Source organism: Gopherus flavomarginatus, chromosome 3, assembly GCF_025201925.1.
Source record: "Gopherus flavomarginatus isolate rGopFla2 chromosome 3, rGopFla2.mat.asm, whole genome shotgun sequence".
In the NCBI taxonomy this organism is placed as follows: domain Eukaryota; kingdom Metazoa; phylum Chordata; order Testudines; family Testudinidae; genus Gopherus; species Gopherus flavomarginatus.
Window position 1 is genome coordinate 76290063 of NC_066619.1, and position 22763 is coordinate 76312825.

A 22763-nucleotide genomic window follows, 5' to 3' on the forward strand; every position below is an offset into this window, starting at 1 on the left:
CCCCGTTCCCCCTCTGATTCCTTTGTCATTGGTACTGCTGTACCTCTTGCTAGTACGTGACTGGTTAATTTTTCAAGCCTGGTTAGTATGGTGGTGCTAAATCTAAATAGGAACACAGTGGAGTTCAGGATAGATAAAAATGTGTGTGCAATACTAGTTTTGTTACAGACGATGAACTTGGAAATGAAACCTTTTTTGCTTTATATACTGTGAAAAATAAGTGCATTCTAAATATTGAGAGAGTATAATATATTAAGCCAACATCTATTACATTTAAAAAAAAAACTCTGCCTCTTAATCCATTTGTCTCTCTTCCTCCCAACTTCATCCCATTTTTAACAGCTGTGTCATTGATTATTTCTGACTCAAAATGCTACTGTTGCTGCTATGCTTGTTTCTGTAAATAGATGAGGCTCAGGGAACTCTGAATTGCAGAGTTCCCTGAGAGGGTATATCTTATATTGTTAAAAAACATACAAAAAAGGTTTCTTCTTACTTTGGTTAAGCTAACTGTTGACTGACTCTGGTTAAAATGTGAAGTGAGGACATGGCACCTCAGCTTTTAGCTTAGATTAGCAGCTCAAGATAAAGCCTGTTGGGAGTCTAAAGAGTAACTGTCTTGCTTTTGGTACCTATACCTGCCTTATTCAAGGTATGAAACTGACAAGACCTGTAAATGTAGTGGTGGGATTGGGGCCTGAGTATTTCCCTCCAGACAGATCTCCTGTTGCCTGTGCAGAATAGTGCGTGTGTCTGTAATATTGCCTCTCTTACTTCCTACTCTTCCATTGGTAGATCCCCACCAATAACTCTCTATACAGCTTCGCTGATAAAGAGACTGGCCTTATCTCCTGATAAGGTAGCGGATAGTCCTTCAGGAAATAATCCTGCTTTCTCTGGGTGCCCTTTGATCAGCCACAGGGAGATTCAGTGAAAGGTAGCTGGGACACTAGGGCTGAGTCTGTCTGCCACCATGGATTTGGGGAATGGGGATATTTGCTTCTTCACCATAGGGAACTTCATACCCTCTTATTTCTCCTCCTCTTGAAGTGATATTCTGCAGCCCTTTGTGAGGCTGACCAATAGTTTTCTTGTTCTCTCCCCTGACCTCGTTTCTTTTTTATGAAATAGTGATTAGATTCCCAAAGAAAAAGCAAAAATAAAGGTATTTTCTTTAATTAGAATATGTAGTAATTATTTCTGCATGGCGCTTCATTCCTTTGATAGCCCTTCCTTTATTTTAAATAAAACAAATCAATAAGGCATACAAAAATGGAAGGAATTTTTCAGACGCTGGCATGTAACAGTTGGTAGCGCCATTTGGGAGGTTGTGAAGATACAGCCATGTAAAAGAGAAGGTTCTGAAAAGAGCAGAGTGCTTGGAGAGGGGAAAATGGTTAAAGGACGAATGTTGACTCTCTGCCTTGTGCAACATTCCCTGGAAACATGTAACTTTACACTAACTTCAGAGGACAGCATAAGAGAGCCTCCTGGAAGCCGCAGGTGACTCTTGTTGTTTGTAGCATGAATAATTTGTTTTATGATGGAAAAAATGAAATGCTGCTGTTGGCTCATAAATTCTGAGAGCATGCCAACACGATTTGCTTAAAAACAAAAGACAGTACAGGCAGAGGAGTGAGGCCATTGCAAGGATGTGATGTTTTCTTAATTTGTCTGGAGGCTTTAGCAGTCAGAGAATGTTGCACTGTTAATTCCCTGAAATTGTGAAGTAAGCGAGCACCTAATAATAGCAAATTACTTAGAAAGTTTATTAAATTTTATGATGCCACTTTCAAGATGTGAGATTTTTACATTTTCTGAATTTATCCCTGCTGGGCAGCTAGAAATATAATTTTCTGAGTTCGGAGGCATAAAGATGATTGTGAATTTGGAGTACATTAGCCTTTGTTCTGTATTATAAGATGGTGAATGGGAGAAGAATATATTGTGCTACTGGCCATTTTATTTACATACAGACCTCTTTCATCTCCACCCATCCCCCTCTTCATGTATTCAGTGTGTATTATCAAAGTATGTACAAATATTTATGCCACTTTTAGTAAAGGTTCATAAACCTGGGCTAGCTTTTCTGTTCAAATGAGATTCTAGTAGAGAAGAATTTTTGTATGTTGCTTGTGGTGGTGGTGGTGGTGGTGGTGGTGGTAGTGTTTTTAAGTGACAAAAGTTATCTAAAACCACACAGCTCACAGACTTGGTGCTGGTCCCAAAGGGTTTACAAGTAAATGTTATCAGGCTAAGTATAGATTGAGATTTCCTATAGTGAGTATCTCCTCAAAGAACTGAATAATTTGTGCACTGGATTTTCACAAAAATATTCTGGCTATTGGAAACCAGTTATAAGGTACTTGTTTCACATATATCTCCTCCTCTAAGGTGAATAGAAAGATTTATTATCTGCAAAGTACAGTATATTTGTACTGGTTTGTATCGTCTACCCATTCCTCCCTCCCATTACCTACCTTGCAAAAATAGGTGATTAACATAACTTTGAATGCTTAAGGCCCTGTTTCTGCAAAGTACTTAAATAGATATGCTTAAGCCCATCCCTATTCAGCTAGGCACTTAAGAATTTCTCTAGATCAGAGCCTATATCAGATCTATTAGTTGAACTAGAAACATTTGGTGGCATGGGTAAGAGAGAACTCTGTAGTGCCCTTGTGGCAGAACACAACACTTGGAAATATGTAGATCCAAAGCGGCGTTCTAGCAATCAGCTTTTTTCCTGCATGACGATGTTTGACTGCTGCTCTTCGTTAGCAAAACTGTGATTTTTGGCATGTGTATCTTTTAGGCGAAGAAAAAGTTACACCCTTTCTCACAAAACTCTTCTTTCCAGACAGAAGGGCGAATGTATAAATGGAGAGCTGGCTTCCTTTTCTGTTAGCTTTACCAGTGACCTTTATTGTAGTATGCAGGCAAGATTGAAAAATTGGCACGGACAGGTTGAATATCGCCTTTCCTTTTGTTATCTGGCAGAACTCCTAAATTGTTAGGAAATGAGACTTGACAGTTTATTATTAATTGGAGAACAATCTAACCATGTTATGACTGACTTCAGTCTAATACCCCTAATCAATTGACTCTTATCAAACTCCAAGGATGGATCACTTTTTTTATGTTATCACTGAAGACTTCAGGAAATGCTGTCATCATTGTCGGGACGTAGAAAGCGAAGATAACAAGGTTTGGGGTTTTTTTTAAATCTGCCTTTGTTTTGGAATACTATTCATATAATGAAACAATACAAAAGATTGCTTTCAGTTAAAAGAAATTGTTTACAGGTTTAACTTCGGCTGCATTAAACCTGAACTGTGTTTTATCCAGTTACGTCTTATGTTTTTGTAACTGAGAACATTTCTGTTAAGACGAATGTTGAAGAAAGGTAAAACACTTTAATACTTCTGATTTTTGATCAAATGTATTGATTGCATTTAATGTTTTGAACTTAGTTATTTCTAAACACTACTTGGTAGTTTTTATAAGAAGTAAGCATGTCATGTTTTGTCTTTAGTTGCATTTTTTTTTAAGTGTGGATTATAAAAATTCTCTTTCACTTTTCTCCTCAACTCAAGCACTACTTCACATAGAGATACTGGCTGCAGCTACATAGTTAGGTTTGAGTCAAGTGTTGCACTTAAAGCAGGCATTTAATATCCTTGTGAAAAATAAAATATATGCTCTCCAAAATTATTTTTGAGTATATAATGAATTTTCCAACAATTTACAAGTAAAACTGTTAATTAGTTTGATTTAAAAGTAATTAAAAATAGGTCCTTTAAGAAATTTAGGAGCAAAGTAGCAGAATAGCAAAGATACTGAAACTTCCCATTTAGTTATAACTCACTGAATTCTTTTACACAGGCCAAACGTGAACATTTTAGGATTAAGGATAACTTTTTGCTGCTATTCTTCAGCCTCTTTTGTAATGGAGAATAATTTCTACTTTAGAGAATTCCATGAAGCACTGCTCTTTTTCAAAATGGCTGTAATCTCCTACTGTTGTTAATGGGACCAAGGCCACATGCTGCTCGCTTTCAAAATGACTGACATCTCCCTTTAATCGCAATGGCATCAAGGCAACAGATTACTCCTAACAAAGACACCCATTGTTTGAGCTAATCTGCTTTTCACATTGCTCCTCTCTACTTCCTGGCAGTAAGGGGTGACATCAACTTCCCACACAGCTTGACTTGACTCACTCACAGAACCAAATTTACCAGCTTCTTATGGATAATATGGTCAAAATTCTCCTCTCCTGTCCCTGCAGCAAGTTAGTCCTGCCTTCCCATTTGCAGAGCTCTCATTTGTAGATCTTAGTGCAGTAGTTAAGACTTGACAGTTGTGTGTTTGTACCGTAGACTGTTAGGCCTTGTTTGCACTACACAGTTTTGTTGACAAAAGTCAGCTGTCGTAGACAAAATAGTGGCAGTGTACTCACTGAAATGCCCCTCCCATCAGTGTAACTCTCTTGCTATGCTGACATCATAAATCCCCTTCAACCATACCATAAGGTGTAAGGCTTATGTTGATGTAGTTAGGGCCACACAGTGTCTATGTAGACATTTGTGTTCCTTACATCGGCTGCTGGCTGTCATTGCTGCTGGGTCTTCACTGCAAGTGGGGTTGCCATTGTCCCACAGGGTTCCGGCTTCCTGCTGGAAGCATGGCAACTGACTGGACTCCAGATGTGGGTCTCCCCACTGGAGGTGAGAAGCCTCATGCTGCTGCGTCCCCACTCCTGGATGGGAGCTTGGTGCAAGAACCCACTATGGGGCTGAAGCCTGGAGCCATGAACCCGGTTGCCCCCATGGGGCTAAAGCTAGGAGCTGCAGGGCTGAATCCTGGAGCCCCCAAGCCCTAGTTCCCTTACAAGACTGAAACAGAAATCCACCATGCGGGAGCCAGGGGCTGAAGCTCTGAGCCCAGCCACCCCGCGTGGTCTGAAACCCTGCTCCCCAGTAGGGCTGTAGCCCAAGCCCTTACCCCAGCTTCATCCCCAGGAGGTGGGGCTCAGGCTTCTGGGTCAGCACCTGAGGTGGGGGCCACCCAGCCTGTAGGTCAGCCTCAATGTCCTCTGGCCCAGCACTGGCTCTGCTTTCAGAGACCTTACATGCGAGGGCTCACTCCTTGGTTTCTGAGTCTGATGCCATCCTTGCAGGTTATGTAGCTCCATTTACTGGATGTGTCAAGGCTGATTCCCCACTCTGGCACTTCAAGTGTAGGAATTGGGGGCCCGCAAGGATTCTAAAAATTAATACTGGCCACTCCAGGCTTGTATTAAACTCCCAAGGTTACAGCTTCTCTCTGACCTTGCATGGGTAGATGCTGTCACCACCCAAGTGCAGAACCCCTTTGAAAACCTAGAAAGGCTAACTTGGGAATTCCTTTCTGTGGGATACCCTCAAGCGCGCGCTCTCTCTCTCTCTCTCTCGGGGTATCAAATGAGTAGTTTGTAGGTATGATACTGATGGGTTTTCATACCTGGCTCAAGCTTCTTACATCATAACTGCTGCCCTGTCCCAGAACAACCGCAGACACAGAGCAAGTTTTTTCTCAACTTTAGAAAGTTCTAGCCCTCTCGTTGGTCAGGTGCCCACTCCCTTCCTTTTACCTATGCAAGCAGTGAGACTTTTAACTCCTTACAGGTAAAGCAAGTAGAGAACAGCTACAAAGAGGGATTTTATAGCTAACTGTTTGTCTGGGTGTCCATAAAAGGGAGCTACCCACCCACCCCTTTCCTTTTTCACAGGGTGTAAAGGAACTGTTTCAGCGGGAGTAGGATAAGTTACACAGCACAGGGGAAATTGTTGTAAGCATAAACAATAAATATCAGATATGGATACATTTTGAATTCGACCTTCGGCTTCAAAACAACAAAACCCACAGAGTGATGATACCGAACTTCCTTCAACAAGTTCAACCACCTTAAGGGGTGAAGAACACCAAGGAGGTGATGAGAGTAAGAAACACAAAGCTGTTATTAACCTTGCAAAATTTAGGAACTATGAAGACAACTATTTGAATTTCAGTTTTATTTGTTCTGGAAGTGGAGATATATCTCAACCACAGTGTGTAATTTGTGCACAAGTACTGACCAATGAATGTTTGAAACCCTCCAAATTACAGAGACACTTAATTACAAAGCATGTCATGCATAAGTATAAGCATCGTTCATTTTTTGAGTGAAAGGCCAAGGAACTGCTTGATACTAATGGAATAATGAAATTCAGAACTACTTTGGAATAAAAGCTTTTAAGGTCATCCTACATAGTGGCGCATAAAATTGCTCAAACAAAAAAATCCCGTACGATTTCTGGGACCTTGATAATGCCATGTGTTGTTGAAATAACAGAGGAAGTGTTTGGGGAGAAGAAGGCCAAGGTACTGACAAAAATACCAATGTCAAATGACGGATCACTTCTGTGTCAGAAGACATCGTTTCACAGTATATTGATCGGTTGCATGTCAATGATTTTGCTATACAATTATCTGAATCCACAGACATTTCACAACTGTCCCATTTACTTGTCTATGTTCTGTGGCACCCTATAGACTAACAGACGTATTGGAGCATAAACTTTTGAAGATGAATACCCACTTTGTCATGTGGCATCTGCATACAGAGATGAGATGACTATCTCAAGGCAGAATGCTTCCCCATATATTTAATCTCAAGGAAGAGTTGTATACTTTCTTAGCTAATACTGTTCATTGACATATCAAGTCCAGATGCAATTCTTGGCACTCTTCCCTGCATCTTTGGCAATTGTTTCTGTACTGTGGCAGGTGTTGAAAATAATATGTAATTTATATTTGTTCTTGTTATAGATTGCAGTATCAGAACACCAGCTAAGTAGATTGTGATGAATTCCTCCCACAATCACAGGTTGTATGTGGCTTGTCCTAGATTTCTTTACCAACCCTGACTAATTTTCCATTTTTTTTTTTCTGTTTCCACAGGCTGCCTTGTATCGGCTCAGTGGGGATTGGAATCCTTTGCACATTGATCCTGGTTTTGCTGCTCTTGGAGGTGAGCTTCGAGGAACACTACCTTTTTTTTTTTTTTTTTTTTTTTTTTTATTAATGCTAGGGTTGGGAACAATTTAATATTAGGTAAAAATAATACTTTTAAGTTTGTCATTTAGTCAACACATTTGAGGGATTTTGTAAAAAAACAAACATACCCCATGACCTTTTAATGTCTCTTCTTAAAACTTAACATTAAATGTTCCCTTTGTCAGTCAAAATAATGTGCAACATTACACTTTTTTTTGGTTACAGTTTATGTACAATCTTTTTCCTCCCTAAAGGAAAGCTAGTCTTCCATCTTTCTGTTGGAGTTCCCTGGCATCCCATTCTGCCACTCTCCCTAGTTTTCTCTTATCTTAAAGTCTATAATCTGCAGTTTACTGTCTTAGTTCAAAAAGTTGATGTAATAACCTTTTGAAGGCACTTCTACAAAACTGTTCGGAGAACTGCCATTAGCCCATAGAGTTGGTCATCTTGATAATTTCACATACCAAACTAAGTAACACCAGGAGTTATTTGTCAATGATGATATTGCCTGGAGTGGAATGTAATCTAATTACCTAAGAACTGTGAGTTTTTACAAACACCTTACTGATAGTACAGAAGTGCCTTTGCTCAAAGAGATAAGTGGTAGTGTGTAAAAGCTCCTGAGCCCCCTACCTTCTGTCTCTCTATAAAATAATAATTGCATGGATATTGAAACATATTAGCATGAGAGTCCTGTAATTCCCTCCCCGTGTTAATACGCCAGATTCCCATCCTCTCCTCATTCAGATCCCTCCTAAGGACTCGCTGCTTTCAAAACCACTAGTATTCTCTCTACCTCAACAACGAAAAAAGGAAACGCATAAGTTAACTCTTAATCTCCCAGTGCATCTTCCTGTAGCCGTGTCTCTCTTTTAGACAAATAAGCGTCTCAGGGGCCAGGGGCTTTTATTATTGTGTTTTGTACAGCACTGATTGTTGGTAGTTTACCATTATTGGTTATTTATTATTTGTTGTTAAATTTCACTACAGTCCTTGAGATTCTACTGATCCACTTAATTGTGGGATTTGTGTTGCTCAGCTGCTGCTGATGATGCAGGTTGGATATTTAAATAGAATCCTACAGTTCCACTCAGAATGGCCTTGGGGAGAGACTGTTTTCTCTGTGAGTAAGAGCCTGTGTTTACGTGTTGAGACCCAATATTAAGAAAACATCCTTACAAAAGAAAAGAAATCACAGACTGCGCTACTCTGCTGCCACAAACCCAGACTTGTGCATAGTGCAAGTAGTCTTTTGAAAAGCCAAATGAACGTGGTAGCTGAGAATATCTGTTCATTTGACAGAACCTAAAGAACAGCCGCCTTGCATTTGAGACAAAGATTTGCTCAGTTCCTTACCCACGTGTGTAAATTAAATAGAAACATACTGAACAAATACTTGAAAAGATTTTCAATAAGTGTTCTCTTAAATTTTACCGTGAATTTGCTTTGGACAAGCTCACATCCTTTTTGTTTTAGATTTCCATGAGCACTTTAAATGATCAAGTTTTTCTTTCACAAATGCATGCAGAAAGCAAATGTTAAGCTTATGTGCTCAGGCATTTGAGGATAATGAATTTGAAACTCACAAATATTGTCACAGAAGGGGTATTTTTATATAATATCTATGCACTTGTGTGGTCCCCATAGCTGTGCCATATGGGCACCTCCCAAGTATTCAAAAATAGAAATAATACTGCCCTCTCCCATGCTTCCTCACTTTTATCCTAGTCTGTAGGAGAAGTAGCTTGATTGGGTTGTAGGTTATTGAGTGCTTGTTAGTATTGTCATTTTTGTGAGAAAAGCTATGAAGGGAAGTAAAACTGAAGAAATGGGTTTTGCGTTTAGCACTGAAAGTGGTTTCTCTCTTGCATAATTTAGTTCCATAGTTTAAGTGCTGCTCTTGTGAAAGTTCTGTCTCCTACACCCATGAGCTGCCTCATATTGAATAACTGATTCACTGTTCCAGTACAGCATTGCTGGCATGGGAGGTTATGATTATGAATTGCAGGACCAAGACCTTGATTTGGACACTTGAGTGGGGAGTCAGTTTAGAGAGAGAAGCATCAAGGTGATGTTCACACTAATCTATATTCCTAAGCAAAGAGGCTTCTGCATTTTGTACCTGCTGGAATGTTTTCAGCACATGGAACTTCATTCCTCCTGTCATAAACAGATAGCTAAGGGTTAATGTCTCTTTCACCTGAAGCACCTGACCAGAGGACCAATCAGGAAACTGGATTTTTTCAACTTTGGGTGGAGGGAATTTTGTGTCTGAGGTCTTTGTTTTCTGTCTGCCTGCTGTCTCTGAGCTTTGGAGAAGTAGTTTCTGCTTTCTAATCTTCTGTTTCTAAGAGTAAGGACAAAGAGATCAGATAGTAAGTTATATGGTTTCTTTTCTTTGGTATTTGCATGAATATAAGTGCTGGAGTGCTTTGATTTGTATTCTTTTTGAATAAGGCTGTTTATTCAATATTCTTTTAAGCAATTGACCCTGTATTTTGTCACCTTAATACAGAGAGACCATTTGTATGTATTTTTCTTTCTTTTTTATATAAAGCTTTCTTTTTAAAACCTGTTAAAGTTTTCTTTACTGGGAAATTTCAGGGAAATTGAGTCTGTACTCACCAGGGAATTGGTGGGAGGAAGAAATCAGGGGGGAGATCTGTGTGTGTTGGATTTGCTAGCCTGATTTTGCATTCCCTCTGGGTGAAGAGGAAAGTGCTTTTGTTTCCAGGACTGGGAACGGAGAGGGGGAGTCACTCTGTTTGGATTCACAGAGCTTGTGTCTGTGTATCTCTCCAGGAGCACCTGGAGGGGGGAAGGGAAAAAGGATTATTTCCCTTTGTTGTGAGACTCAAGGGATTTGGGTCTTGGGGTCCCCCGGGAAGGTTTTTCAGGGGGACCAGAGTGCCCCAAAATACTCTAATTTTTTGGGTGGTGGCAGCAAGTACCTGGTCCAAGCTGGTAACTAAGCTTGGAGGTTTTCATGCTAACCCCCATATTTTGGACGCTAAGGTCCAAATCTGGGACTAAAGTTATGACATGGTGTGCAGTGGTGGGATAGAATCCAGAAGCCAGTAGGAATATTATATTTTTCTTTTCTCTGCTAGGGACTTTTTAGCAGAGAGGGTTTGGTTTTCAAAGAAACCAGAGAGAATTTTTTTTCTGCTCTCTCTGGCAGTTTGTGGCTTGCATATTAAGCAAGAAGCTATTAAGGAGCTGTTACAGGTCTTTTGTCATGCAATAGCACTCCCATTGAGAGTCATTACCAGCACTATATACATGCAAATAAAGTGGTTTTTTAGTTTACACTAGAGGAAGAAAAGGAAATAAGCACTGTTGCTAGGCAGACTTCAGGAGGCAACAGAGAACCTGCAGTTCTGAAGATAAACACCGGAGGGCACCCCAACACAAGAAAACAGAAACCATGCCTACCAAGACAAAAATGGGGGCCGAAGAACAAATCAAAGAAGCTGAACACAGGTGACAACTGGAAAAAAGACAAAAAGAGGTGGAGCTGAAAGAAAAGGAAGAAAGCATCAAACTGGCAGCCTACCAAAGAGAACAGGCAGCCAAAGAGGCAGCACACAAAAGAAAACTAGAAGAAGAAGAGGCGGCCCACCGCCGAGACATGGAAAAACAACAAAAAGAGATGGAACTCCAGAGGGAAGCCCACCGACAGGCCATGGAATTAGAAAAGGCTAAGCAAAACACAGCCAACCCTAACAACCCGGCGCCAATTATTGCTCCACAGCACAGGAAATTTCCCACCTACAAGGCAGGTGATGACACCGAGGCCTTCTTGGAAAATTTTGAAAGAGCCTGTCTTGGGTACAGCATCCCCGAAGACCAGTACATGGTAGAATTGAGGTCACAGCTCAGTGGACCTTTAGCAGAGGTGGCAGCTGAAATGCCTAAGCAGCAAATGAATGACTATAAACTTTTTCAAACCAAGGCCAGATACAGAATGAGGATAACCCCAGATCATGCCCGTCGGCGCTTCAGAACCCAAAAGTGGAAACCAGATGTGTCATTTCCCAAACACGCCTACTACGTTGCAAAAAATTATGAGGCCTGGATATCAGGACACAATGTTAAAACCTTGGAAGAACTGCACCTCCTCATACAAATGGAGCAGTTCTTGGATGGTGTTCCTGAAGACATCACACGGTACATACAAGATGGAAAACCCAAAGATCTCGCTGAGGCGGGGGAGATTGGAGCCAGATGGATGGAAGTGGCAGAAAGCAAGAAAGCTACTGTCAAGGGGAACGAATACCCCAGAGGGCACACTGACCATAAACCCTACAACCGAGGACAGCCAAAGACCCCACATACCACCCAAGTAAAGCCACAGACACACTACTCTTCCACCTCACCAGTCTCCAGTAACTCACCTCGGCCCAGTGACCCATCAGATGGAAGATGCTTTAAGTGTAATGAACTGGGACATATCAAGGCCAAGTGTCCCAAGAACACCATGCGAGTGCAATTCATTACACCACCATCACACCAAAGATGCCCAGGCCCGGATGCCTCTCAAATACCCTTGGAGCGAAGGGAAAATTTGAGAGTGGGCGGAAAGAAGGTTACTGCTTGGAGAGACACGGGGGCAGAAGTGTCAGCTATCCACCAATCCTTCGTAGACCCCAAATTCATCAACCCAAAGGCCAAAGTTACAATTTACCCCTTCATGTCACAAGCTGTAGACTTGCCTACAGCTCAACTGCCTGTCCAGTACAAAGGCTGGTCAGGAATGTGGACTTTTGCAGTCTATGACAATTATCCTATCCCCATGCTACTGGGGGAAGACTTGGCCAACCAGGTGAAGCGGGCCAAGAGAGTGGGAATGGTTACACGTAGCCAAACCAGGCAAGCTTCCAGACCCATTCCTGTTCCTGAGCCGTCCACAGAGGCCCCATCTGTGTTACCAGAGACCCAGACAGAGGTAGTGGACCCGGATTCCATGTCTACCACTGAAACAGCCACAGCACTTCCAGTCCCAGGCCCGGAACTGGAACAGCAACCAGCACCAGCAAGTGCAACCACATCTTCAAACTCAACGCCAGAGGGTGCCAGCGAGCCAGAACTGGCAGAAACAACAGACAGCCATACCCAAAAGGCTCAGCCAGAGCCTGAAATACCCTCAGGTGCACCAGCGGAGAGCGGTTCACCAGCACCGGAAACAACCCCATCACCTACATCGCTTCCAGAGGGACCAAGCCCAAGTCCACAGTCTGAGGAAGAACTGGTGACCCCAGCCTCAAGGGACCCCTTCTGTTTGCCTCACTGGCTCCCATTCCCAGTGTCCTTGCATGTATGAATTGTGATGATCAAGCCTAAAGGTCAAAATCAGTGTCTGATAGGCTAGGCTTCTTCTTCTGACCAGGTAGATGAAACTGGCATCTCTTTGCTACATGGCTATTTGTGTAGCTGCTAGCACTGAGAAATCCAAAAGAGACCCCAAGGCTTCAAACTGACAACAGTCTGAGGCACTCGATGTTTTGAAGGAGGCAGGTTCTTTAAAGTGCATCTCTCATCCTACCAGTATCACTTTTGCCTTGCTTGGATTCAGCTTTAACCAATTGCATTTCATCCAGGCCAGTTTTGGGTAGGCAGTAAGAGAGCTACAAGATAGTGCTATTTATGTTTAGTGTAAAGGATGCATGTACGCAGACTTGATTGTTCTCTTCATATTGGTATTGTACTAATTTCTGCTGTGATGCCTACATATGTGCCAATGTAGAGTAACTAAGCTGAGGGGTGGGTACTTGTATGGTGTATATCACACACACAAAATTACATTAAAAGAACATTATTAAGGTTGCAAAGTCAAGCAATAAAATCAAGAATGCCAGAATAAAGGTTGCCTGGGCTTCTTGTCTCAGTTCCATTCTTCTTGCCTATTTCCAGTGTCCATTCTTCAGGCTTCTCATCTCATTCCCAGTCTCCTTGCCCTGCCAGTCCTAGTCTCCATCCCAAACTCCTCCTCTGATCTTTCTCTCCTCCCTCCTGGCCACTGGCTCACAGTCCTAGTCTCCTTCTCCAGGCTCCTCGTCCAATCTCAGTTTCCCCCCACTCTTTCCCTGGCTCTCTACATCTCAGTGTCTTTGCCCAGCCAGTCCCACTTCCTCACTTGCACCCCAGCTCCTTGTCAAATGTCTCCATTTCTCTGCCCCCCCCAGTTCCCAGCCCTGGTGTCCTTGTCCAACCAGTCCTGGTCTCTTCTCCCATAAAACCTTCAGTCTTAGTCTCACCAGACTCCTTGTTCCAGTTTACTTTGTCTCCTCCCATGTCCAGCTATTGTCCCCTCTTCAAATGAATCAGATGGCTTCCTCCTCTACACTCCCTGGATGCCAGCAGGAGTACACTGAGAGGCAGGAGAGACAAGCTCCCTTCTCTTAAGTTCAGTACCTGGTGCATGCCTCTCCTCGCATGGCCTGGAGCAGCCATTACAGGGAAAGTCCAGCTTTGCCCCTGAGCCCCTGACCTAGAGGGGAGCGTGCTCAGTTGTAGTCTTCATTCATGCACAGTCCTGTTGCTGTGAGTATCTTGAGCATGCTTAGCGGGCATACAGTCTTCAGAGATTTTTAGCTGTTACACTCTAGCTAGTCAGTACCAAGTATGCACCATCTGCCATTTTTTCAAAGACTTATAACTTGGCCACATTTGGGTGGATTTTAAGAGAAATGGCAAAAGTCACATTGCTGACACTGACTATCCTCTGCCAATTTTCAGATCCTTGTCTAGCACCTAGTAGGGTGACTGTGTCCAGTTTTCGACTGGAATACCAGGTCGAAAAGGGACCCTGATGGCTCCAGTCAGCACCGCCGACTGGACCATTAAAAGTCTGGACGGCAGTGGTGTGGCATTAAGGCAGGCCAGTCCCTACCTGTCCTGGGGCACTGCGCCGTGGCCTGGAAGCAGTGAGCAGGTCCAGCTCCTAGGCCAATGGGAGCTGGGCGGAGTGGTGCCTGCTGCAGGAGCAGCACGCACAGAACCTCTCTCTCTCTCCACCCCCCCCCAGCAATGGACCTGCTGTCCGCATCCAGTGCGCGCGCAACACGGTATCAGGATAGGCAAACAGCCTGCCTTAGTTGCCCCCCTGCTGCGCCACTGACTGAAAGCTGCATGAGGTAAGGCCATGACCCAGGCTCGAGCCCCAGCCCTCATCCCTGAGCCCACCCCCGAGCTCAGAGCCTTCACAGTCACCCCAACCCCCTGCCTCAGCCCTGAGCCCCCCTTGTACCCTGAACCGCCTATCCCTTGCCCCAGTCCAGAGCCCTCACTCCCCCTGCACCCCAACCCACTGCCCCAGCCCTGAGTCCCCCAAAACCTGGAGGCCCCTCTTGCACTCTAAACCCCTCATCCCCTGCCCCAGTCCAGAGCCCTCATTCCCCCTGCACCCCAACCCACTGCTGCAGCCCTGAGTCCCCCAAAACCTGGAGCCCCCTCTTGCACTCTAAAACCCTCATCCCTAGCCTCAGTCCAGAGCCCTCACCCCCTCCTGCATCCCAATTCCCTGCCTCAACCCTCCTGCATTCAAAATCCCTTGGCCCCAGCCTGGAGCCCCCTTCTGTGCCCCAAACCCCTCATACCCAGTCCCACCATAGGGCCCCACCCTGGCCCAGAGCCCTCACACCCTCCCACACCCCAACTCCCTGTCTCAATTCACAGCCCTCTCCCACACGATAAATCCCTCAGACCCACCCCACCCCTAGCCTGGAGCACCTTCCTACGCCCCAAACCCCTCATCCCATCCCCAACCCCAGCCCAGAACCCATACCCCCTCCCGCATCCCAAGCCCCTGCCTCAGCCCAGTGAAAGTGAGTGAGGGTGGGGTAGAGCAAGCCACTGAGGGAGGGGGAATGTAGTGAGCAGGGGGCATGGCCTCAGGGAAGGGAGGGGGCGGGGCTAGGGTGTTCGGTTTTGTGCAATTAGAAAGTTGGCAACCCTAGTGTGTAGAGCCACTAGTGCTGTTCCAAAAAAGTTGCTAGGATTTTTTTAATGTAGATAAAAATTGTATTTTTCCCTAGCCTTGTTCTCAGAAATGGCTGAACTGTTTTGGCTGAAATTTTCCTAAAAATTAATTTTGAGGTGAACATCCAGCATAGATAATTTCAGCCCAAACAGTTAAAAATTGGTAAAGCTGTAAACACCTGAAAACAGCAATTTATAATGGGGCGTGCCAGGCAACCTCAGTAGGTAGCATAACTAGCCCTACCTGTAGTCTCCATTCATATTTAAATATATGTATATAATTATAGAAGCTATATATTCGTTAAGAAAAATATTCTCTCTTTGAATGTCTCCTTGTTTCCATAGATTACCAGCTCTTCAGGACAGGAATTGCGTCTATTTCTGTGTCTTGTGTTGCATATACCATAATAGGTCGCAGTTCTGATTGGAACTTGTGTTACTATAATATAAATAATAAATGATAACAAAAGCTATTTCAATGGGATACTCCCCAGTTCTCTATTTGTGTCTCTTTTAATGTGAACTAATATAACAACAAGTGGAAGGAATGCAAACCAAAATAGGGAAGTATATAAATATTATTTAACCTGTTGAGATAAAGTTGTATTCAAGTTGCCAAGGCCCCATGAAATTCATCTTGGGATACATAGAGAAATAGCTGATGCAGTCTAGCAATTAACTTCAAGAACTCATGGAAGATGCGTGAGGACCCAGAGGACTGGAGAAGGGCAAATGTAGAACATATATCTATGAAAAGGGGAACAAAGAGGACCCAGGAAATTATAGAGCAGCCAGCCTAACTTCACTACCTGGAAAAATACTGGAACAAATTATTAAACTATCAGTTGGTAGGCACCTAGGGGATAACAGGATTATAATGAAAAGCCAGCATGGATTTGTCAAGAACAAATCATGGCAAACCAACCTAATTTACTACTTTGACAGAGTTACTTGCCTAGTGGGGAAGCAGTAGATGTGATAAATCTTGATTTTTAGTAAGGCTTTTGACACAGTCCCACAGGACAGTCTCATAAGCAAACTAGGGAAATGCGGTCTAGATGAAATTACTTTAAGGTGAATGCACAACTGCTACAGAGATCTTACTCAGAGAGTAGTTATCAATGATTCACATTGAACTCAGAGGGTGTATCCATCAGTGTTCCACAGGGCTCAATCCTGGGTCTGGTACTATTTAATATTTTCATTAATGACTTGGATAATGGAATACACAGTTTGCTTATAAAACCTGTGAAAGACCTCAAGCTAGGAGGGGTTGCAAGCACTTTGGGGGACAGGATTAGAATTCAAAACAGCTGTGACAAATTGGAAAGAATCTGAAATTAACATGTTGAAACTGAGTAAAGACAAATGCAAAGTATTTCACTTGGGAAGGATAACTGTGCAAATGCAAAATTGCAAAATGGAGAATAAGTGGCTAGGTAGTAGTACTGCTGAAAAGCATCTGGGGGTTATAGTGGATTACAAATTGAATCTGAATCAACAGTGTGATGCAGTTGCGAAAAAGGCTAATACCATTCTGGGATGTATTAACAGCATTGAATGTTAGACTGCGGAAGTAATTGTCGTACTCTTCATGGCACTGGTGAGGCCTCAGCTGGAGTACTGTGTCCAATTCTGGGTGCCACACTTTAGGATGGATATGGACAAATTGGAGAGAGTCCAGAGGAGAGTAGTAAAAATGGTGACAGGTTTAGAAAATCTGAGCTATAAGGAAAGGTTTTAAAAACTGGGTATGTTTAGTCTTGAGAAAAGAAGACATAAGCAGTCTTCCAATATGGTAAGGGCTGTTATAACGAGGACTGTGATCAATTGTTCTCCATGTCCACTAAAGTATGACAAGAATTACTGGTTTTAATCTGCAGCCAGACAGATTTAGATTAGATATTAGGAAAACCTTCCTAGTTCTAAGAGTAGTTAAGCTCTGGAAAAGGCTTCCAAGTGAGCTTGTAGAATCCCCATCATTGGAGGTTTTTAAAAACAGGTTGGACAAACACCTGGCAGGGATGGTCTAGGTTTACTTGGTCCTGCCTCAGCATAGAGAACTGGACTTGATGACCCTTTGAAGCCCCTTCCAGCCCTACATTTCTATATAACAATATAGGCCCTTGAAAAAGGAGAGCAAAACATGTACATGAAAACAAAAAATTGTTTTTGTTTGTTTTAAACAGGATTTCAGAAACCTATACTGCATGGATTGTGTTCATTTGGTTTTGCTGCCAGGCATGTTTTGAAGCACTTTGCAAATAATGATGTGACCAGATTCAAGGCAATTAAGGTCTGTTCTTGGCAGTAAATTTCTCTTCCTTGATTATTCAGCTATTGAGGAGTAGTTCCTGTTAATTACATTTTCTAAGGTGGAAACAGACTTTAGGTTTGTCCATGCAAACTTACTTTAAATCAGCCTGCCACAATGACAGTACTAATTTTGCTTTTACTTAATACTCTATGTATTTTCATGGCTGGAACTAGTTTCTATAAATATTACTAGTAGGGCTGTCAATTAATTGCAGTTAACTCATGCAATTAATTCAAAAAAATTAATTGTGATTAAAAAATCATAGCAGTTTTAATCGCACTATTAAATAATAGAATACCAATTGAAATGTATTAAATATTTTGGATGTTTTTCTACCTTTTCAAATATATTTTTTTCAATTACAACACAGAATACAAGTGCTCATTTATATTATTTTTACAATATTTTCACTGTAAAAATGATAAAAGAAATAGTATTTTTTTCAATTCATCTCATGCAAGTACCATAGTGCAATCTCTTTATTGTGAAAGCACAACTTACAAATGTAGATTTGTTTTATTACATAACTGCACTCAAAAAACAAAACAATGTAAAACTTTAGAGCTTATAAGTCAACTCAGTCCTATATCTTGTTCAGCCAATCACTAAGAGAAACTAGTTTGTTTTACATTTACAGGAGATAATGCTGTCAGCTTCTTATTTACAATGACACTTGAAAGTGAGAACAGACGTTCACATGGCACTTCTGTAGCCAGCATTGCGAGGTATTTACGTGCCAGGTATGCTAAACATTCGTATGTCCCTTCATGCATTGGCCACCATTCCAGAGGACATGCTTCCATGCTGATGACACTCGTTAAAAAACTCGTTAATTAAACTTGTGACTGAACTCCTTGGGGGAGAATTGTATGTCTCTTGCTTTGTGTTTTACCCACATTCTGCCATATATTTCATATTATAGCAGTCTCAGATGATGACCCAGCATGTTGTTGGTTTTAAGAACATTTTCACTGCAGATTTGACAAAACGCAAAGATTTCTGAAGATAGCTACAGCACTCGACCCAAGATTTCAGAATCTAAAGTGCCTTCCAAAATCTGAGAGGGATGGGGTGTGGAGCATGCTTTCAGAAGTCCTTAAAAAAGAACACTCCAATGCAGAAACTACAGAATCCGAACCACCAAAAAAGATAATCAGCTTCTGCTGGTGGCATCTGACTCAGACGATGAAAATGAACATTTTTTGGTCTGCACTACTTTGGATTGTTATTGAGCAGAACCCATCATCAGCATGGACGCATGTCCCCTGGAGTGATGGTTGAAGCATGAAGGGACATACGAATCTTCAGTGCATCTGGCACGTAAATATCTTGCAATGCCAGTTACAACGGTGCCATGCAAACGTGTTCTCACTGTCAGGTGCCATTGTAAACAAGAAGTGGGCAGCATTATCTTCTGCAAATGTAAACAAATTTGTTTGAGCAATTGGCTGAACAAGAAGTAAGACTGAGTGGACTTGTAGGCTCTAAAGTTTTACATTGTTTTATTTTTGAATGCAGTTATTTTTGTACATAATTCTTCATTTGTAAGTTTTACTTTCATGATAAAGAGATTGTGCTACAGTACTTAAGTGAATTGAAAAACACTATTTCTTTTATTTTTACAATGCAAATATTTCTAATAAAAATAAATATAAAGTGAGCGTTGTATACTTTGTGTTCTGTGTTGTAATTGAAATCAATATATTTGAAAATGTGGAAAATATCCAAAAATATTTTTATAATAGCATTCTGTTATTGTTTAACAGCATGATTAATTGCAATTAATTTTTTTGATCGTTTGACAGCCCTAATTACTAGATAATCTGCTTTGACAATTATGTTTTCTGAATTATTTTTTCCGTTTCAATTGATTTTATGCTCTAGACTGCATATTTAGTTACATGCAAATCAGTACTACTGCTGAATGTTTTTGTTTAGAAATAGATAAGGCTATCCAAACCCTTTCTTTTTGCAGGTCCGTTTTGTAAAACCAGTCTTTCCAGGACAAACTCTGCAAACAGAGATGTGGAAGGAGGGAAACAGAATTCACATTCAAACCAAGGTCAGAAGAGCGAGACTCAGGCTGTGGGCTTTAGCAAAGGATGTTAAAAGTATTTTTTTTTCTGTTGTGGGGACAAAATGGTTCGTCAGTCATAGCTCTGAAGAAAAGAAGTCTTTATCACATCACCTCATTTCTCCATTTAATAATAGTTTTCTGCTGTCATCAAGATTGCATATGCAGTTGCTGGAAATAACATTGTCTATAAGAACTCATTAATTTAGGGATTTTTATAGCATTAAGATTCCAAATTAAGTGCGTTGTACTGTTTTTGTAAATCTAGCTTTTGAGGTTTATATATATTTAATGATGGAAAAATGTGAAAACTGCAAGTGGTTATCTTCAATGCCTCTATCTTAGGCCTTGTCAACGCACATATTTTTACCTGTTTAGCTGAACCACTTTAGCTGAACTGGTGCAAACCTATGGGTAGAGGCTATCTTGTTATGGTTTAGCTTAAGCCTGTACTGAAGGTCTTTTCTACCAGAAGAGCTGCACGAAATTAACTTAAACTAAGCCTTAATAAACCTGGTTTAAACCAAAATGAGAGTATCCCCACAATCTTGTGTACTGGTTTAACTAAATCAGTTTACAATCATGCCATAAGTTAAACTGGTACCTCTATGTGCATAGACAAGCTCCTAGACATGATATGAATCATTTTGGGTTCACAGTTTTTCCTTGGCTGGTTTCATCAACACAATAAATGAAACTGCCGATTTCTTGGATATTCTTGCCACTTACATCTTCAAGCTTTTTATCTCTCTTATCAAACCTGTTGTGTCTGAGTCAATTCCCTTCTCCCTCCTCTCCATCTCATCTTATCAGGCAGTGTAGATTTGCTTTTCTTTCTCTACCCCTTGAGCATCTTGCAAGGGGAAGCAGTGCTGTAATATTAAGTGAATTCATCAACTCAAATGTGCGTGTGTTGTGCATGTCTACTGAAGGTTTCTTGTAGTTTCTCTGTAATTTCATATATTATTTTAAAAGGCTAAGCTGTTTAGTACAGTTAGGTTTTTAGTGCTTAGGCTGGAAGTCTTTGGATGCCTTAATAAAATACTATAATGTTCATGATGGCCAGGGTGTGCTCACCACTGTGCACGTATTAGGGAAAAAGACCCTACTAACTCTTGCAAGTATCTTATGTTCTGATCAGCAGATGAGCTTATCTCAAAGAGATACAAAACTTCTGGGGAAGGGAAGAGGAACTAGGCATACATTTTGTTCACACACATGTAGATTGCTGGATTAAAGTTCACAGACTTTCAAGAACAAGCAGCAGTTGGCATACCTGACTTGCATTACCTCACCTTTAATTATTTTCAGACGTTTCAACAAAGAATACTTATACATTAGTCCTAAGCTTCAGGGAAGCACCAATGCAAATATTAATGTATTCTAAAACATTGTATATAGGCCATCTTGTTATAGGTTTTATGAACCATCAGTAACGATACAGTTTAGTCACGGAGGTCACAGCAGTCACTGATTCCATGACTTTAGCATACCTCCATGTCGTCTTCTGCATCAGCTGGGACCGTGCCCCTCTGCCCCTCCTCCCCTGGCATGGCTGGAGCCAGGGGAGCTATGCTCACCTGCCCCACACCTGGGGCTGGAGCCAGGACTGGGTGGGCTCCCATACCCGCTCGGCTTCCACCAAGGCTGCAGCTGCCCCCCAGTTATTTTTAGTAAAGTCACAGACAGGTCCTGTGAATTTCTCTGACCTGTCCATGATGTTTACTAAAAATAGCTGACAAAATCTTAACCTTAACCGTCAGTTACTTAATATTGGATTTATTAAGTCAACTGTGTGGAAAGGTTCCAGGTCAGGATATGTGATTACTAGGTCAATTGGAGGCCTCTGTTTGGATATTTGTGATCTCTGCTTAGTTTCCATTATCTATTTTATTTTATAGCAAGAGGTAGCTTAGGTACCTAACAGTATAAATTACACATAGTCCCTGCCCCAAGGAGCTTATGCTTTCACATAGAATGCAGTGAAGGAAACAACAAAACAAGAGGGAAGGATGGAGTCTTGTCAGTAAGATTCTGCAGTTATTCAACAACAGGCTTGAGCACAACATTTTTTAACAAATACTACTTAAATGAATCTATAGTCTTTTTAAAGAGGCAATGTCAAGTTGAAATCCAATTCTTAGAAAAAATGAGTTCTGTCATTTTTATCACTTCACAGCGAAGAATCCATTTTCCTATCTCTTAAAATATTTTAATTCTTCCCTGTTGCTGCCTTAAAGACCCACAAAGGTAGTGAAACTGACTGCACACAAAATGCTGTCAAAAGCATATGTGCATAAAGTAAATAAACAGAAAAATAGAGCAAGATCATTTCTCTTTGAACTATTTCAGGGCTTGTTTACACAAACATTTAGTTCACAGTGAGCTGGGACGTGAATCTGGCTTGTCCCTGTGGACCCTGCTGACATGTATTAACAATTTGTTAATGCGCTTTGATCTAATCTTCTTTGAAACAGGACTAAATCAAAGTGCATCAATAAAGCATTAATGTGCCTCAGTGGTGTCCAAAGAGACAGCTAGTCAATGGTAGGCTAGTGCAGGGTAGACTCATGTCCCAGCTTGCTGTGAACTTATTATTTATGTAAACAAGTAACCTTAACTGTTGTTTGTAACAACAGAAGTACATTTTCAAATAAAAGCATGATTTTTAAGTTGATGGTTAAGTTGGTGTCTTTTTAGGCCAAGGGGAAATATTTTTCCTTATCCAAAAAAGTAAAGTTTAAAAATTCCTTAGAAAAGAAATATAATTAAATTGCTCTAGCCATGCTTGTTAAATACTGTAGTAGCATGCTCTTAGTGCTCATTTGAACGAATAGTCTATTTGTAGGTAGATGTCCCAGCATTGAAGCTATGTCCTTGAAATAATTTGAACTGACAATTGAAGATGTAGTGCTCTTTAGTGGATAGAGCACTGGACCAGCACTCAAAAGAACTGTCTGGGTTCCATTCCCAGCTCTGCCATTGGCCTATTCATTGAACCTGGGGAAGTCACATCACCGCTGTGCCTCAGTTTGTAAAATAGAGATAATACTAACCTTTTTAAAGCACTCTGAGATCTCCTGAAGAAGAGCATTATATAAAAGCTATTTTATTTGTTTCCTGCTATTATGGCCTTATCCAGAAAACCTGTTGTGTAGTTTTAATAGAAAAACAACATCATGATAATATTTGGGCTTTCTTTATGCATCAAAACAAACATAATTGTTCTTTTTTAAGATTGTTTGTAAAAGCAATACTTTCAAATTTACTTCAAACATTATTTTCCTTTGTTTTTTTTCTTTGCTGGAGCTTTTT

The 22763-nt window shown here is 41.4% G+C and overlaps 1 protein-coding gene across 3 annotated transcripts in view; it reads left to right on the forward strand.

The window, feature by feature from the left end:
- The window catches only part of HSD17B4 (hydroxysteroid 17-beta dehydrogenase 4), a 116679-nt gene that overhangs the window by 76605 nt on the left and 17311 nt on the right, over window positions 1-22763 (forward strand). For all 3 annotated transcript variants that reach the window (XM_050945751.1, XM_050945752.1, XM_050945753.1), the window contains 3 exons: window positions 6982-7051; window positions 17247-17353; window positions 19350-19436. In XM_050945751.1, the coding sequence (XP_050801708.1) occupies window positions 6982-7051; window positions 17247-17353; window positions 19350-19436 (264 nt within the window). The remainder of the gene's footprint in view (window positions 1-6981; window positions 7052-17246; window positions 17354-19349; window positions 19437-22763) is intronic.